We start from the raw sequence: 18,672 nt of genomic DNA, 5'->3' as shown, positions 1-18,672 counted from the left end.
ATGCATCCACGCAACCGTCGTCATCTATTATGACAACAGCACGTCACAGAGATGGCTACGCCCGGTCAGAGCTTGGATTCACTGGAAAACAAGCTGCAACTACAAAGCCTCTCACAGGATCATCTAGTGTGGGAGTATTTCGACAGACGCCAAAAAACTATACAAATTTGAAATGGCTTATCACAGCAGTACAACTGCAATGCACGTTCACTTGAAGTGTTGTTTGAAAGAGGTGTTGATTTATTTTAATTGTCATTTTGGAGGCTGTTGAACTGTATTGAGTTATACTGAGAGGTGTTCCTAAAATTTTGTCAGCCTTAATTCATATAAATGGGGTAGACAAAATATTAGGAACACCTCTCGGTATAACCCAGTACAGTTCAAAAGCACCAAAAACAACAGTCTCAAAAATGGCCATTAAAATAAATCAACACCTCTTAAACAGATACGATAAAAACATTATAATCCTCATGAAGGGAGGATTTATTGCAGGCCTGTTGTATCATAAAAGCATAAGTTTTATCAAGGTGTACTTAAGAACTGGCAAGTGAATGTATGTGTCACAGCAGTCCTTTTGAGTTTGTCGTCCAGTATTTTCTAATTAGGTACCTGACAAATAGGGTCTATTATTATTATTAATATCGTAACACAGCAGTGATGTGGAAATTAGATGATGATGATTAGATGCTTGACTGAAATATTGAACTATTAATGAGATAACAGGCACATTTTGAACTGGCACTGCACAAGTCCGATACTAAATCTTAGAATCCTGTGACCTGTCCACAAAACCTGCAGTGGAGAACAACTAAGAGGCAACAGGCAGCTCCAGGCTTCTTATCTGGGCTGGCATGGTTTAGCTGCAGACACAGGGATTGCTTGCAGCGTGAGCAATATACTGCAGAAAGACATCTGTCAGACACAGTGGCAGCACAAGAGACACAAATCGATTTCTAGCAGGTAAGCACAATGAAGGGAAGGGGAGAGGCTCCTTCAGCACGAGTCTTATTAATTAATAGTGTCTTAGAAGGACAGTATTTGATGTTATCTGAGCCTCTCCCTGGCAGTCCAGTGGAAAATGAGAGGTGGATGTAGCTGTTGCATGTAGAACTCCTCCATTATCTAATGTAAAGTGATAATTGGCATAACAGCATTAAACGGTGATACAGGGCAGGGGATCAGCGCACATTTAGTAAAACCAATTTTCGGTCATAGTTTACAGTGTTGTATATGTTCCAGCTTTAAATGAGAGATCTGAGAGATAGGGAATTACATCAAGGCCACTTTGTCGAACATATAGAGTAATAGGCCTTTCACTGGGAGCCATTTGGAGTTTTCTTAACAGGCTCTGTAATACCTGGCTGTGCCTATTAGAAAGATCTTTATCCTCATTACAGTGTGAGATCAAATTAGGTCACCTGCTGTGACTCCTGCCCTCCTCTGTGCCAGTGATAATGGGATCAAAGTCATTTACAGCAGTGTGACTCATAAGCTCTTGACCAGTGAGCTTTACTGGGTTGTTTGATTATCAATTGATTAAATTAACCTGCTGAGCTAATTAATAACTAAAGGATTCATCAAAGACTTTTGCATCCCAGGAAGACCGTACTATTATACCTTTACAAAAAGTGTAGGTTTATGGTCACCTGATATTGCTATATGTCAGTTGCAAAGGAAATGTGAGTTTTTAAAAATAAAATACATTGTACAAATAGTAAAGCATTTGGCTGTAACCAAATGGGTAAATTGGTCACAGCTAAAAGACCAATCCTATTATGTACATTATCACTTCAATTCACTATGTTGTGTATTGTAGGTAGAGCTCATTATTTTCAAGCTTTGATTTTAAAATGGCAGACTTTATTGTCACTTATTTTTATAAAATAAAAAACAGAAATGTTTAAAACAATGTTAAAAATATTATTATTTTCACTGAAAATTGTTAAAAAGCAAAAATGATTAGCTTCGACTTTAGCCTCGGTAGTAGTGATGTAACAGGAGAATGGATGTGCTCTTTTTTTGTATTCTGGCTGGGTGCAGGTCAGATTGTGTTGAATGTCACCCTCCAACTGAGGAGCTGCTGTATCTTAAGCTGCTGCTGTAGCTGTTGTTGAATATTATGTAGTTAAAGATATTGTTGAAAATATGACTTAGGTTTAGATTTTGGGACTCAAACTGTAGAGCTGTGTAAATCCATCTGGTAACACTAATGTTCACTGGCTAATTGACCCAAAACCAGACCGTTGCAGTCGTCTAGAGCAGGAGACATTCACCACTGCAAAAGCAAATGGGTCCTGAAATAATCCGCACCCGCTGGTCGAAGAAACTAATAGTGCCGCATTAAAGCCGGGCAGCAAAAACTAACCATTTATGAACAGAAGACTCCCTCCCTGACTGTCTAAAACAAGGCAGGACAATATTGATCATGAAAGATCCCCACAAGGGCATAGCACCATCCAACTACTGTCCAATATGGAAACCTCCTGTCAGACAACAAAGACTTGAATTTGAAGGGACTCGTGTGTCAATACATGAGCAGAACTCAGCAGGGGATTGGAAACAACACTAGAGGCCCAAAGCACCAGCTACTGCAGACAGATCTGTCACTGTGTGACTGCCAGTTGAAACAGATGAACCTGAGGATGAACCACTGTCTAAACCTCATGGATTAGACAGTGGTGGAAAAACGACTCAGATCCGTTACTTGACTAACAGTAGGTAGAAAATATAACTTAAGTAAAAGTATGTATATTTAGCAAAATCTGCTTAAAGTATCAAAAGTAAGTGTACTCATTATGCAGGAAAAGGACCATTAAGAGTGTTGCAATTTTTTTATATAGTTTTATTAGATTATTTTTGCTGATGCATTAACAGTATAAGTGTGTAAGTAGCATTTTACTGTTATATTTGGTTAAGGTTGAGCCAATTTTAAGTTCATTTCCATACAGTTGGGTATTTTAATCAATAAAAAACACACTGTATTTTATAAATTCATCATATGTTTTCTATGCAAAATCTTAATTTGCAAAGTAACTTCCAACTTAAACTGTAATATACCTGTAATGGAGTACAAAGTGCAATATTTCCCTTTTAATTGTAGTGGAGTAGAAGTATAAAGTAGCATGAAAAGGAAATACTCAAATAAAGTACAAGTACCTTCAATTTGTACGTAAGTCAAGTGTTTGAGTAAGTATACCTAATTACTTTCCACCACAGAGATCAGAGCTCGGCGATATATTATTTTACATAAATAAAACTCTGTTGCCAAAATTAATGTTTTTAAGCAAATTGTAAAAAAAAAAAAAAAAAGTGAAAATGAGTTATGGAAAGTTTTTTTTTTTTTCAGTTTGAAAGAAAAATAGATATATACATATTTAAAAAAAAAAAAAAAATACATATAGTATTGCATTATACTGAAAAGCGTTTCTATTATTTTGGTCACCAAATTTGTATCAGTGAGGGTAGGCTAAATACCTTAACAGCAAACTTCTCTCTAAAAGTCAATACAGTTCAACAACACCACAAACAAATCCTCCCTAAAAGTTGTTACTGCTCAGTTGTCGTCCGGATGAACAACCATATAGCCTAAGACTTAGTGAAGCATTCATCGATCCTTGGAGCATTTAGTAGTATTCAAGGACAACAACACACTAAGAGACTTCATCAAAAACCCAATGGAATTGCGGAGAAATATACTAAAACTGCTCTCAATTGAAAAAGTTACAAACACTTGCTGTTTCATACCAACCTAATGTGCCATCCCTGCTGCTGTTCTGCATAGGCTTTAACCCTTTCAGTGAGATCACCATGACGACTGGACACAGGTTCATAAGGGGAGCTACCACCAGTCACTTCGTCTACATGCAAACCATCAAGCTGAATGACAAGGGGATTTACAGCAATGACACTGGAGAGCCATTTGGAGTTGAAAATCGTGAATGGGTGGAAGCTAAATGGAGGGAAAATAATTGGACATGAAGGGGTCGAACTATCAGTCGGCCAAATAACAGACTGGAGACCAGAAGGCTGCAGGAACCTGGGCATAGATAAATAAATGATAAGCATGCCCAAAAACCATGTTTACAGTATTTTCTGCCAGGTATTTACAAAAGAAGATTATGCATTGAGGATGTACAACATCCAAGGTACATAAGTATCACCTGAATACAAACAGTACGTCCCACTGGTTGTCAGATATTCAGCTGATACAAGCAGAGCAAGGACACAAAAGCTGTTCATATTTGGAAACAGAAAATCATCACACTGTAAGGAGGATTCTACTCAGGGTCCGTCACCCTCTATTGCAGCTGGAGACAGTTGAGGTGAGTGTCAAGGACACTTTATGAAACACAAAGCATTCAGTACATTAGTAAAATGGCTCCTGTCATTGCAGACAGATGAGGTAGCTGCAAGAGATTGCCAGAAAAAGACACCATCTGCCATTAGAGGGGTCCAGAACTTATGGAGCAAATGATTTAATAATGAGTATCTAGTCTTAATTCAGCAATTTTGGAAAGTTGCTCTGTCCTGTAGTCAGTAATTTTGATTACATTTTTATAAGTGCAGGTAAAAAATGTTCCATTTAGAAATGAAATGAATGTTGCTGATGGTATTAATAAGTTGGGTCTTACAGGGCCTGACTTTTTCAATTAACATTACAAAACAACAATAAATGTCCTCAAAAGGTTCTTGGTCCCCTGGGAAAGTCCCTGTAGTGCAAACGCCCTACAAGGCTCAATGCAAAGTGGTTGGCCTAAATGAAATGGTTGGTCTATTATTTATGAAATTCAATACGACGTCCTTTCTGTTTAATGTTTCAGAAGCATATTTTTACATGGACTCAAATGTTGTGATACAGCATTGATGTGGAAAACTAAGTTGTAAATTTTACAGCAAAATAGAAACTTGCGTTGGCCTGAGTGTGATCACAGTCCACAATGATGGACACTGCAGTAGCTGCTAATGTTAGGAGTAACTGTATGTTTGAGAAGTCAATTTCACCTTGTATACCACAGCCAGACAGTTTGGATTCTCAAAACCCGGACGGCAGAAATACAACCCCTAAATCCAGTGGATTTAACTTGAGCTGAAAAACCTGAGGGTAAATATTTCATTCTAGACCTCACAATTCAGGAGTTATTGGCCAAACGTACGCACTACTTCTCATAACACCACTGGCTGTTCTGTGTAACCTTTGCCATCTACATAGTATGTAAAAAAGGAAAAATCTTAACACAAACATTATTGTTTCAGTCCTATAAACTTTGCAAATACAGAATAACAAAAGTCAAGGCATATATTCTTTACCATTACCAGAAAAATGAAAGGCATCTCCCATTCAATTTTAGGCTTATATCTGTTCCTCAGAGCTATGAATGGGCATGAATGTATGTTTCCTTAGGTACTTTAGATGTTACATGTTATGTGTTCCATGTTTATGTTGCTTTCTCAGTTAAAGTTGACTTGCCCTAGATTACTAAACTGGCATAGATTATTAAAGTACCTTAAACAACATATTAACCCCACTGCCTCCTACTCATCCACAGATTGTTTGAGGTTTTAGCTTCACTGTGGGATTAGTTTATGTAATCAGTCTCTTGTGACTCATCATGAATGCCTCCCCCATTTGCTGTAGGCTTATCTAACTCATATGGGATGTAATCGTACACCTCTCTCCAACTCAGCCTGCTTTCAACTATTGGAAATGATAGGTGTGAGTGAATTCTCAAAAAAATTGTTTTTGATCAAACTAAAGTTAGGGACGTAACGTAAGCAAAACAAAAAATACTGTCTGTGAAGCTGTGCGCTTTAACCGGGGACTTTATTTGTCACAGATATCTAAAACAGTGTGACAATGCAGTTAAATAGATATTAACATCAATGCAGGTTTCTGTCAAACAAGAGTAAGGCCATTAGAACCCTGGACAGCCTGGCTCAATAGTTATACTTTTTCAAGAGGTAATATAGATGAGGTGTAGGAACATACAGTATCTTAAGTCAGTAATCAATCAGATTGTAGATCACAGACATTATGTATGACCAGACTGCCTTCTACTTTCCAAATACTCCAGGGGTTTTTCTCTTTGTTTGATGTCCTTGTTCAAGTACACAGAAAAAAGAAAAGATTTTTGCTGCTGCTTGTTTATGAATAAGAAAAATTGTACCCTTTCACATAAGTATGCCGTAAAAGCAGGACGATGAAAACACACAGATTAATATCTGCTGTGTATTAACAGATTTGATTCTGTTTCAGATGAAATACACCCAGGGTGTATGTGCTTTGAACATCAGTGCCGGCTCTAACTCAAACCATGCATGGAGGAAAATGAAATGCAATTGCTTTTTGATTTGCCACTGTAAACACCATGACATTTTTATTGTAAGATAATAGAAACCTTGCATTTTCTTTATCATTTCCCTTCCAGGTGTTTGTGTGTGTGTGTTTTTTTTTAAGCAAAGCTTTTTAACCACAGTAAGTTGACATTATCTTCAACAGCACATTCCTGGTTTTCAATCATCTTCTCATACCTCACATGATTTAACGGCTGGCTTAATGAGCTGCTGCTTGCATGTGGAAGGACATCTCATTGTGTTAATGAACCATGAAGAGGGCAAGCACACATCATCCTGTGAACTGTTTTAATAATCAGCTCGGTGTCAGACACACAGCCCATCTATCTAAAGTCTGCTCTATCAATAAGCACAGATGCTGCACGTATCATTAAGGCAACTTACTTTCTGATGGACCGGCAACCAATGGACTCTGACCTTCTTTCTTCTGCATGTCTGCTTTTATCTTCTTTAGGTCTTACAATGTGTGCTGCCAAGCAGATAATTTCAAGGCTTGACTGGCCACCGTTTCTCTGTTGCAATATTTTATCAATTGTTTGCTTATATAACTTACTCACGTTTGAGCCTTATTTTCTAATATCTTAATGTTGGATGATGAATGCCTGTCATCTTGGTGAAGTTGGTGGACTGTGTAAACACCAGGTGCAATGATGAAAATAAACCCAGGACTTTATCGTTCTGTCCCCATCAAAGTGTGATATGTTGTATTATTTTTGCAGATGTACTGGAATGTTGTGAGTAAACATAAACCTAAAGTTTTCTAACATTTGCTCATTAACACTAAACACAAAGTACAGCTGAGTCTGTACTTTGTACATTTTTGTCCTACTGCAATGGTGGCACTAGCTTAAAATTCAGAGGATCACCAAAGTACTACTAATCATCTGTGGGAGACTGTGTGTTCCAAATTACATGCCGATCCATTCCAGTAGTTGTGGAGACATTTCACTCAAAACTAGAAATGGAAACATCAGGTGATCAATAAAGTCAGTAGGATTTGGCCTCTGGGGCCCATGAATGTCTGTCCAAAATTTCAGAACAATCCATCCAATAGTCAGTTAAGATATTTCAGTATGGACCTAAGTGGTGGACTGACAAGCCAATCAGTTTTGCCATCTACTGAGCCACACAGTTAGCATGGCTCAAAAAGCATTTGTGGTGTAGCCTCAGTGATGACTAAATTTAATTCTGCTACCATGCAGCAGGATTTAATGTTTGAAAGTGGTTAGAAAGTGGTTGTGACTTTTTTAAAATCCACTTCATGTACCATGAATCATCCTTTTCCTTTGTGTCAAAAAATTCAGCAAGATCAGAAATACACTATTTGCAACGAATTACCACTGTAATCACACGTAATTTAACACTGCCCCCCCCTTCTTTCCCTATAGAACTGTATATTGCAGCTTGTGGCAACATGAAAGTAGACTTTGCATGACCCACACCACTTGTCAGCATAGTGACATATGACAGGCAGGTTTTGTCTCCTTCCTCTTCATGTCCTCTGAAAATTTCGCTCAGTCTTCATCCTCACATCCTCAGACGTCCAAGGTCATCCTTAGATGTGCATCAGTAGCCCTGGCAGACCCATGGACTGCTCTGCCATCATCCCTCCTTTCTGTCTGCCTGACCTGCCAGGCAGAAAAAAGCTACTGTATGTCTGCTTCAAAAGCCCTCAGCTCACCCTTTTTTCAATTGTATGGCCGCCCACAACTACATTTACACAAGCACAAGCATGCATGGACACACACACACACACACACACACACACACTCACGCACACACATACACACACACACACACTCTCTCTCTCTCACACATACTGTACACACTCGCTACCAGAAACACATCAGGTGAACCAGTGAAAATCTGAGTCGCCCAACAGGAACAAGGTGTATGAGTCTACTCAGACAGAGGTTTTTGTGTACCTTCAGCGATAATGGAAGAGAAATAATGGAAAAGTCTGATATTCAGGCAGGAAACATTGCTGCAGCAGCTTGATGTTTGTCATGGTCACAAATGAAAAGAACAGGTTTGATCTTATATTTGGAAGTTAAATTGTGGTTATGATTTACTGCACAGCAGCCGTTACATTATCATTAAAAACATGGTTTGGATAGTGAATAGATGCACATAGAATCCTTCATCTTAAATAATCTGCATTTGATTGCCATATCCAAGGTCAGCATCAGTGCACTGAAATAAGAAATGGCTTTTTGTGGCATTCAGGATGCATTATAAAACTCCCCGTTCTACTCAGTTTTCACAGATTATTTCTTTTTTTGAGCAATCGTGCACATAACCAACATACTGGTCAAATGTGTTGGGTATTATTTGTTACTTCTAGCTTTTTTTATTTTATTTTATGAGGCTCAAATTAAGACAAACATATTACAGATGAAAATTTAAAATATCCCATTGTAGGCCATAAAATATACATGATACATCGGTAATCAGTGTTTTTTGTAAACATCCTGTATTCCACTGGTTAACCTTGTAGTCTACATTAAAAGCATATTTATTCAAATGTGGTAGTCCTTTCTCTTCTGTGATATAATCACCATTATAAAATAGTGATTAGTTAAAAAATATTCATGTGTCATTTTTTCAAACAATTATAAAAACATTTGTTTGTTGAGACTTCCCAAATGTGAGAATCTGCTGTTTCTTTGTCATATGGCATTGTTAAATTGTTTTTGGCCAGACAAAAACAAGCAAGCATTAAGATGTCGCCTTGGGCTCTAGGAAATTGTGATGAGCATTTGTTTCCCTATTTTTGAAATCATAAACTAAAAAATTAATCAATTCCTAAAAAATCTGCAAATTAACCGATAATTAAAAAATGTAGTTGAAGCCGTACAAAAAAAAGGCCCAGTGACAATACCATCACACGAAGGCAATACGCTTAAAATAATCATACTATGTAGATGGCAGTGTTAATTTTTTTTTTTCCATACAAAAATAGATTGCATTAATTATATGTCAGAGGATCAAAACAAGCATCATTGTTGGATTATTTTGCTTTCTTATTCTATTGGCTTTATAGGAAATAATGCACTTTCCAGGCATGGATTCACAAGTTGTTTTGTTAGGAATTTCATTTCACGCTCTGTCGATAGTGTCACTCAGTTCCTACAAATCTTGTGGTAATGTGTTCACACTGCAAACCTCCCATTGCAGCTCATCTCAAAGGTGCTCTGTTGGGTTGAGCTCTGGTGACTATGAAGGCCAGTGGAGTAGACTTGAGTCATTGTCTTTCTTGGAAGCTTCTAGAGATAATGAGTACTTTGTTAAATGGTCCATTATCCTGCTGGAAGTATCCTTTTGAAAAAGGGTAGACTGTGGCTATGAAGGAACGATCCTGGTCAGCAGCTAAGGATGGTGTAGCATTTAAATGATGCTCATTTGGCATTAAAGGGCCTAATGTGTGCCAAGCAACACTACTCACAGAAAACCAACATCACTAGTTTGTTCCTCTAGCATAGACTGGATAGATTCAGGAGGCTATCTAAAACAAATCCCCACTTTACCATCAGCATCTTTCAACAGAAATCAAAGGTTTTGAACACGGCAAAGGTTTTCCAATATTTAGTCATTTAGGTTTGGTGAACATATGCCTTCTGTAGCCTCATTTCGTTCTTATTAGCTGATTACAGTGGAAGCTCGTACAGTATTTTGGTGCTACAACCCACGCATTTTAAAGGTTCAACGAGATGTGGCACTGAAATGTCCCCTTCAGTGAGGTCACTGTTGTGCCCCACTTTTATTCATGTACTTGTGGCCTTCCTGTTAGCCTGAACACAATTGTTATTGACTGAATATTACTCTTTACTATTTCACTCGCTTTAAACTCTACATGTTCTGGTGCACAAGCATCTCAGAATGGAGGAAGCTGCTAGATTTGGCACTGGATTTTCTTCCTATTCTTCTGATTAATCTAACAGTTCTGACCTCTTAGCCCCATCCACATGCTTGTATATGTTGAGTTCCAACCACATCATTTGCTCCACAACTTTTTGTGCGAAAAGTCTCCTGAAAAATATAAACCTCAGAAACAAGACAAACTAGATTGGCAGGCAGGTATTAACGGGGTCCAAGCCCACTCCGCAATCCAAACATGGCGGCCCATCGAGGCAATGCAAGTCAGATCTTCAGGCCCATGGGCGCATTGCAAGTCTCAGGTTGAGAGCATCACATAGATTGGAAAACATTCCTCCAAGGTTGGAATGTTTCTGAGGTGTATTCCATTGGGGTATTCCAGAAAGTGTGCTTAACCTGGCCTGGCATAAACCCCGGACTTGATGTCCAGTGAACCTGTTGTGGATCACTAAGTTTTGGTGATCCAACAATCATGAGGGTTCTTAAATGCTACATGCAACAATTAATGCAGATTGGACTTCACCCTAAAATGAGTTTGAATAAGTAGGTTTTGCATATTTTGCAACTTTGTTTAAAAGCAGCATCTAGTGACCAATATGCACCAAATATTTTAGAGAACCTCAGTTTGGCATTACAAACTACTTGCCCCAAGTTTCGTGTTAATCGGACAAACCTATGTAAAGATACAATGTCACTTCCTTTGTATAAGTACAAGACTTTCCAGTATGGCTTTTGCATTTTTTGTAGAATCAAAACTCTTTTAATAACTTGTGATCATGAGAGTCGATAAATGTTACGTGCAAAGTTTCATGTAGATCGCATTTACAGCCTTAGAGTAGTTTGGAAAGATAATTTTAGCATATTTAATGATTTTGCAACAAAAGCGCCAGCTAGGGATGGCTGCTGTGTATGTGTGGCCCCCAGCCCCCTCGGGCTTGATCCCCTAACAATGAATGAGAAGAAGACAGTGCATTTGACAGTGATAACCATCTGGAACAGAAAATGTAACAGTGTCAACAGTATTGCAACCACACGATCATATCAGTCAGATAGCAGAGAGCTGATATGTGTCAGTGATCTGTGATCCCCCTGTGGGAATCACATTATTTTCCCCAGGTTTGTCTCCTCAAGTCCCACAATGACTCATTTTCCACGTCAGAGTGATTGAATGTCACAACACTGTGTGTATCTCTCAAACACTAAACACTCTCACATCTCTCGAATCGGGTCAATTAATGGGCAAGACTTACAACAAAACACACACACACACACACACACACACACACACACACACACACACACACACACACACACACACACACACACACACACACACACAGAGTCCAGCAGTAAAACTTAGAAATAGTTATACCTGCAAGCTTCCGAGTTTTGAGTGTCAAAAGTAATGTTAAATGTAAGAATTATGTATCTATAATATATACATAACAATTAATACCTATTTAGATTAATGGTATAAAGTTTGGTAAAAATTAGATACAGGTAAATTTTTAAAAATGTGACACACTGTGATTCAAAGCTGATTCATTAGAGTAGTATTCAGCTCACATCAAAATTTAATAAACCCCAGATTTTACATGATTTTATATTTATGTATATTATGTATGTATACTTATACATGAATTAAAAAATCAATAGTTCAACTGCATCTCAATGAATGTACTGAAAAAACAAAACAATATTTCCTCACTTAATATAGTAATAAATTCCCCTAAGCTAGTAAAAAGAGTATATACAAACTAAAATTACACACACTTTACTCACTTTATCAGTTTCATTGCAGAACACACACTTTATTAGTATTATTTTATCTTGTTGAATTAATTGAGGATTTATATGCTATACACATCCATTATATATGCAAGACTTCACTCTCACCTGTTGTCACAGTTTGCAAAGCTGGAATTCAGATATATCTCGTTTAAAGATGCTTTCAAATTCAACCAGTTTTCTGAAAACAGAATAATAGCCTGTAGCAAGAGTGAGGTAAAATGCTACAACTCTATGGTAATACCAGGAAGTTTTAAAATTCATTGCCTAATAGGACCAAGAGCCTGTAAAATACAGACAAGTGTCAAATGAAAGGAATAACCTGAGTAAATGAATGGAGAAACCAAATGAATGCAGATATTGTCAGATATTGCGGGAGGGGTGATAAATGGTTTGTCTATGACCATGTTGTGAAACATATGCTGTGGCCTTTGGAGTCACCAGATCTGAACTCAGCTGAACGTCTACAGGAGATTTTGGACCGACCTGTTAGACAGTATTCTGCATCTTCCATCGCTAAACACCAAATGAGGGAATACTGTATATATAATTCAGTTTACTGCAACAAAACCAACAATACAGAATAAATCACACAGCATGTTTTTTCCTTTCAATAAATTAAAACTTGTGAAACACTCTTTCCCTGTCACACATGTAATTTTACAACTTACTGATGTCTATCACTTAGCTCTTATTTCAAGGTCTTCTACCGTACTGAAGCTTTAGTGTTGTCCCTCACTTGTAAGTCGCTATGAATAAAAGCATCTGCCAGATGAGTCAATGTAAATGTAATGTAGTCAACCTTTTGCCTGCTCTGTTCTCTGTCTCTCTCACAGAAAGAAATCTGTATTCAATCCTTATTGTTATTCACGTTGGCATACATACAATCCCCACAGAACTGCTTGCTTTGGTGAAAATTTAACTGGAGGAATTGTTTTGCATGTTATTCTCAGTTTTTTCCAGCTTTAACACAAAGCAGAGGGTGGTAGAGTAGCTGGCACTGCAAACTACTCTGAAAAGATTTAGATTAAGTTAAAGCTTTCTAGTGGATTTGGTGCTTGTTGTATGAAAAGTGACTCCAAAATAATTGTAAATGCTGCTACAGGTTTTAGATAACAAGCCAGGTAGTATTTAATTGCCAGCATTATTTGGGGATACAGAAAATGTATATTTTGTCAGGTGCTTGGTTTGCTGATGGGAAGCAATAGGACTGGGTTGGAAATACTTTATCAGTTTAGGTTTTGATGAAGAATAATAATGATTTAATAGTGCACCATAATGTTAACTGAGTAAACAATAGATCCCGGAGCTTAGCAGCCCAGTAGAGGAGAAGCCTTTTGAAATCAAACAGTTTAACTGTCTTTTGTGCTAATTCCTGGAGCAGGAGAAAATATTTCCATCCCAGGCCAAAATTCATATTTTCATTTGAATGCCTCTAATGAATGATTGATTGCACAGTAAAAGGCACATTTGCCAAAACTAAGGCAGTTGGCACCCACAGGAGTTTTTGTGGTTCCTGCGATTGGTTTTTCTTTATTCCCTTTCAATTAACTTTGAAGGGTTGAGGCTGTGTCTAACAATGAGAGAGACATAAAACATTTTAGGAATAGAATATCATTTTTTTCTTAAAGACCTGAATTACAGAATGCTGTAATTGTCTAGATTTGTCCACCTCTGCCAAAGCCATATAAGGGAAAAGCACAATAATAAAACAAATGCTCTCTGTGCTTTTTATTCACTGAAATTCTGCTAATAGGGTCAGCTTTTGCAAGCTGTTTAATGGTTTCAGCTTGTTTGCTGCCAAAGAATGATGAACATTTACTCACCAGTAATTGTTCCATTAAACATAACAGGCTAATGTTCTGACTTAAACCCACATTTAAGTTGAGTTAAAAAAGAAATATACTATCAGAATCTTTGACTGTTAGAACAGTATATTCATTGTAAAACACAGTGGAAATGAATAAATGTTTGGGTTTTTTTTTTCATCACTCAAGTCCAGAATGCCTGTAGAGTAATCAAAGCAATGCCTCACTGACCTCAACATTTCGCCTGAAATTGATTTCATTGCTACTCACAAACAGTTCCTTGCAAAGTGAGAGTGAAATAAAGGTAAAATTAATGTTGTGGGTGGGTTTTGAGCAATTACATTCTCCACTAAGACTCATGTTGATAGTGTCTGTTATTTGTCCAATTGAATTTGAATGTTAATGTAGAAAGCAGGACAGGAATGTTTTCATGCATTTGTAGCACAACTAGCCACAACTTCAGCATGTCCCTGTCCCTCAAAGGTAGTCTGTGAAAGCTTCGCAAAGTGTGCCACGTCATTTCGCTGCCACTTGGCTCTCTCTAACTGTCAATCACATTTACACTGTTGTCCTCCTGCAACAACTCAGCTCTCGTGAGATTTCAGAGCAAGACTTCTCCTTGAGCGAGAACTTCTATTGCGTTAGACACACGTCTGCCCCTTTTGGAATCCCATCCGTAATCTTGTCAGACACATATAAAAACAAAATCTGAACCTGTCAGTGGCAAAAACTAGCACTTGTAGTGGACGTACTTTGACACGGACAGATGCTGCTTTGGATTACATTGCAGCCATTCCCCGGTTGCCGGCTATAGTGTTCTCAGTCAATATTGAACCGATTTCAAACATCTTTGTCCCAATTAATCATTTGGACTCAAAAAATTGGGAAAAAGGGGGGCCCAGGTTTAAAAATACTGGAATTATCCTTTAAGACACTGCTTTTGATTATAACCTGCCTCAGCATGTGAACAGAGAAATTTGTATTAAAGACATGTTTTTATGTTTTTTAAAATAATTTAAAAACTTAAAAATGAATTCAAATTATATTGATTTAATTTATTTTAATATTATAATGTAATGACTTTTCCTCATGGTGGATCATATTTTTAGTTGACCAGTTTTCAATCCATGAAATCAAATCCTCAAAGAAAGACACATATAGAAGCAATCCGTTGCCAGTGTGTGTTGGATAATTGAATGCATGCTCCATTATTGGAAATATATTTAGGAAAAATTAACTGTGTTAGTGTGCTCAGAAACTTATTTAAATCACATTATTTTAGCAGTAAAAAGATTTTCCAGGTGAATGTTTTTGATGAATCAATAGAATTACAAATCAACTACAATCAGAACTTCCCTCATTCTTTATATCCCACAAACTTAATTGTCCCAAAGTGACTAAATCTCATGAATCTGTACTCTAGGTTACAAGGGACAATAAAATTGGGTCTTTCATTCTAAAAAAATGACTGTATATACAGTAAGTTAAAACATGTTATTTGGTAACGGCGTTTTCCGTAGGGAATGAGGCAGTGATGGTCCATCAAAGTGCTTCCTGTCTCAGTAATAGAGATCCTCATCACATCATGCATCTAATCCAATTACTAAATTTCAGTTGAGAGTAAACAACGTGGAGTTGAATTACCAAAATGATGAAATCACTAAAATGACATTATCATTAGCCTCTATCATAATTGTAATGGGCCTCCTCAGGCTCAGTTACATTTCAGTGAGTGCCGACCTTCCTGTTGTTTCACTTGTCTTTGTACACTGGTAAGTCAAAGATGATGTAACTTGCAAAGTCAAAACAGTTAACGTACACTAGGTGTTACTATGCTAGTGTGAGACTATGGTATATGTATAGTTTGTGCACTGAAAAATAATTAGGCCAATGTATTGTTGCAGAGAGGAGAAGCTGTTGATCAAGTTGGTCCTGAATTTGAGACGGCGCTTTAAAGATGGTGTGTAGAAATGGATTTTCCTAGGTAAGAATCTTTTGTTATGAGGAAGACATGCAGGAGCTTCACTGCGTGTAGTGTCAGAAAGTCAGATCTACCTTAGGGCTAGAGTGTGCTACATGTAATTTCAAATGTTTAGATGCCATGCTGGCCTACAGTACTGGACTTTCTCTCTTCTCTTTCTCTCTCTCTCTCTCTGTGTGTGTGTGTGTGTGTGTGTGTGTGTATGTGTCTGTGTGTCTGTGAGTGTGTGTGGTTATGAGAAGTCATAAAAATTAAACATGTTGACATTATCAGCAGGGAACGGGTTGGATTCAGCTGGATTGGGAGGAAAGAGATTGAGATGTCACTCCATCCCACTACAAGATAATCTGTACTGACCTTCTGTCGCTTTGGTCCCAAAATGTGTTCAAGTCAGCTCAGACTCTGTCACCAAAAGAGGCCATAGTAGTGCTGAAACTGAAAGTAATTATATGATGGTTTCTGTTTCTGTAATGGTAACAAATAAGACTATTTTTTGAGGTTGACAATAACATCAATTATTGATCTAAAAAAATGTCAGCAGTAGGAGAAATGTTTAAAAAGCGTGAAAAATGTGATTATATTCCTGTTAAAGCAAAATCTGAGAGGATGCACATCCATTATCTCTGGTTCCATGGATGTAAAGAGAGGATTATCTGACTTCTGCAGGTTGAGCTGGCATCCCACAGTTTGTAGACATCAAGATCCATCTCCCAACTGTCGATCAGAGTCTGGCACGTGTCTCCATTAGCACCTTGTGGCAGATGTTTTCCATCCACCATCCATCGCTTAGTGTCACACATCCTTAATTGGGCATGGTAATTATCCAATCACATAATATTAAGTGTCCTATTTGTGGAAATGTGGTTGCTCAAAATGAATAGTTATTGATTAGCAACACTGACATTCAACTTACTCTTTTTCGCACATTAGCCTAGCATTGATTGCTGGCAGCACTTCCTGTGTGCTTTACTGAGAATCGACCGGATTCCTAATGTGCGGTCCAGGCTTGACCATTAGAACCATCCATTATCACGCTCGCCATCCACAGGCTTGTCACTAAGGCCTGGTGGGAAATTGGCAAGCAGACATGATTGTGACTGTGAGGCAGAAGCAGATTTAGATTCTCTAGTTTCTGTCAGCAAGCTATTGCATAATTAATCGACTATAGCCAGTACTGTGTGGGTTTGTTGCAGCTTAGAATATGTATGAGTGTTGTTTTATGAGTGCGAGTTAGCCTTTTGTTTTGTTTCAGCCACAATATGTACATTTTACAATATGCATTGAGCTTGTGGATTAAGCCTCAGCTTTGTTGTGTGTCTTGTGTAATGTTTCCCACTTACATTTCCTTTTTTGATTGAAATTTGATCTCTAACCTACAACGAATATTTATACATGCCATGCTGGGACTTCATATGGATTTGCATTGGTCATGGCTGGATTAACCTTTCAGGGGGCCCAAGGGCAAAAATTTGTTGCCGAGCCCCCGTTGAGTCCTCACCCACCCTCTGTGCACATGGCAGACAATATACAACAGCTTCATTATACGTATTCCCCGTGCTGGAATAGTAATATAATAATAACCTGGTCCCTAGTTTTCTTTGTATAAATTAGTTTTTGGAAATTTGATTAAAATTGTAATCCTGTAATCTGTAACAGCAGGTGCAGTTTAAAACCCAGAGTTCTGGGGACAGCAGATGCTGCTTGAGCAGATACTCTGTCAGGAATACAACAGAAAAGCAACAGGTGAATCTGTATGCAGTGCAACCTAACAAACTTAAGTTGTTTTAATAGAGCATTCTGTCATTATTTTTTCTGTTTTAATGGAGGTATGCAGCATTTTGCTTTTAGATATTTAACACTGATCCACTTTCAAAAAATGTTTTGTAGAGGCATTATTTAAGTGTGACAAATACACTGTATTTCCTGTTTCACAATAAAAGCCCCCCCCCCCCCGTGAATTGCTAGTTGGATGTTTTTAAAGTGAAACAGCAGCAGTAGAAAATGTTTGGTGTGAATTAACTGGAGAAGATTAAACATTGAGACTGATATCGATGAGCTAATATTAAAAACAGTAATGTTGAATTACTGCTGCAGCGCTCCATTGTGTGCTGCAAATCCCTCGTGTGTGTGGAGGCAATTTGAATCCAGCATGGGAATTTGCCACTAACAGTGAAAACTGCTTTAAAGAAAGGAAAGGTTAAAGACATTGAATAGTTATTGATGAAAAAATACCAACCATAAACCGTATAAAAAACTAAGTTTAAAGCTGGGGTAGGCAGGGATCTTTTGGCGCCACTGGGCAAAAATTGCATAATAACCTTTAAGCATATTGTAATTCAATTGGTCTGAGAGGAAACTAGACTTCTGCACCTCCCCTTGGCTCTTTTTTCAGGCTTAAGAAAAAAAAGGAAAACAGACTTATCAAAAAGAGAGTCTAAAAAAGAGTCTGACAATAAATACGATAAAACACGTGTCAATATCGGCAAAGCGTTTGAGAGATGGAGAGAACGTCACGATTGCATCGGCCTCAAGTTGCATTCTGAGCTTACCGTTCTTCTCCTGGACAAGTAAGCTGCTAACTTCATTTTCCTGTAATACCTAAATGTGTTGAGGTGGTTGTTTAGATTGTGTAGGTAGATTTACCATTAAAGCAGCTCCCCCATTACCTGTATATGCAGGACCGTGCTGGCTGGCCGGTACTACAATCACCACATCCACAGACCAGCCAGGAGCCAAGCTGATGGTTCAATTGAGTATGTTGTATTATAACTACTCCTATGCATTTTACAAATTTAAACTTATAGGTGCTGAGACAAGGCAGATCCAATAGAATGACAAATACAGTTACATTTTTTTGTTTTTGTAGCA

The 18,672-nt window shown here is 37.8% G+C and overlaps 1 protein-coding gene across 2 annotated transcripts in view; it reads left to right on the top strand.

Annotated features, from left to right (window-relative positions):
• Nucleotides 1-18,672, top strand: part of gpc5a (glypican 5a) — a 121,378-nt gene that overhangs the window by 79,852 nt on the left and 22,854 nt on the right. The window contains exon 9 of one of the 2 annotated variants that reach the window (XM_040142812.1): nt 6,806-6,972. The exons of the other annotated variant lie outside the window; for it this stretch is intronic. Within the exon in view, the coding sequence (XP_039998746.1) occupies nt 6,806-6,936 (131 nt within the window). The 3' untranslated portion in view covers nt 6,937-6,972. Of the gene's footprint in view, nt 1-6,805; nt 6,973-18,672 lie in introns of those variants that run through there. 2 annotated transcript variants of the gene reach the window in all.

The sequence above is a fragment of the Xiphias gladius genome, chromosome 1, assembly GCF_016859285.1.
Source record: "Xiphias gladius isolate SHS-SW01 ecotype Sanya breed wild chromosome 1, ASM1685928v1, whole genome shotgun sequence".
NCBI lineage: Eukaryota > Metazoa > Chordata > Actinopteri > Istiophoriformes > Xiphiidae > Xiphias > Xiphias gladius.
This window is presented reverse-complemented; position numbering and strand designations above follow the sequence as displayed.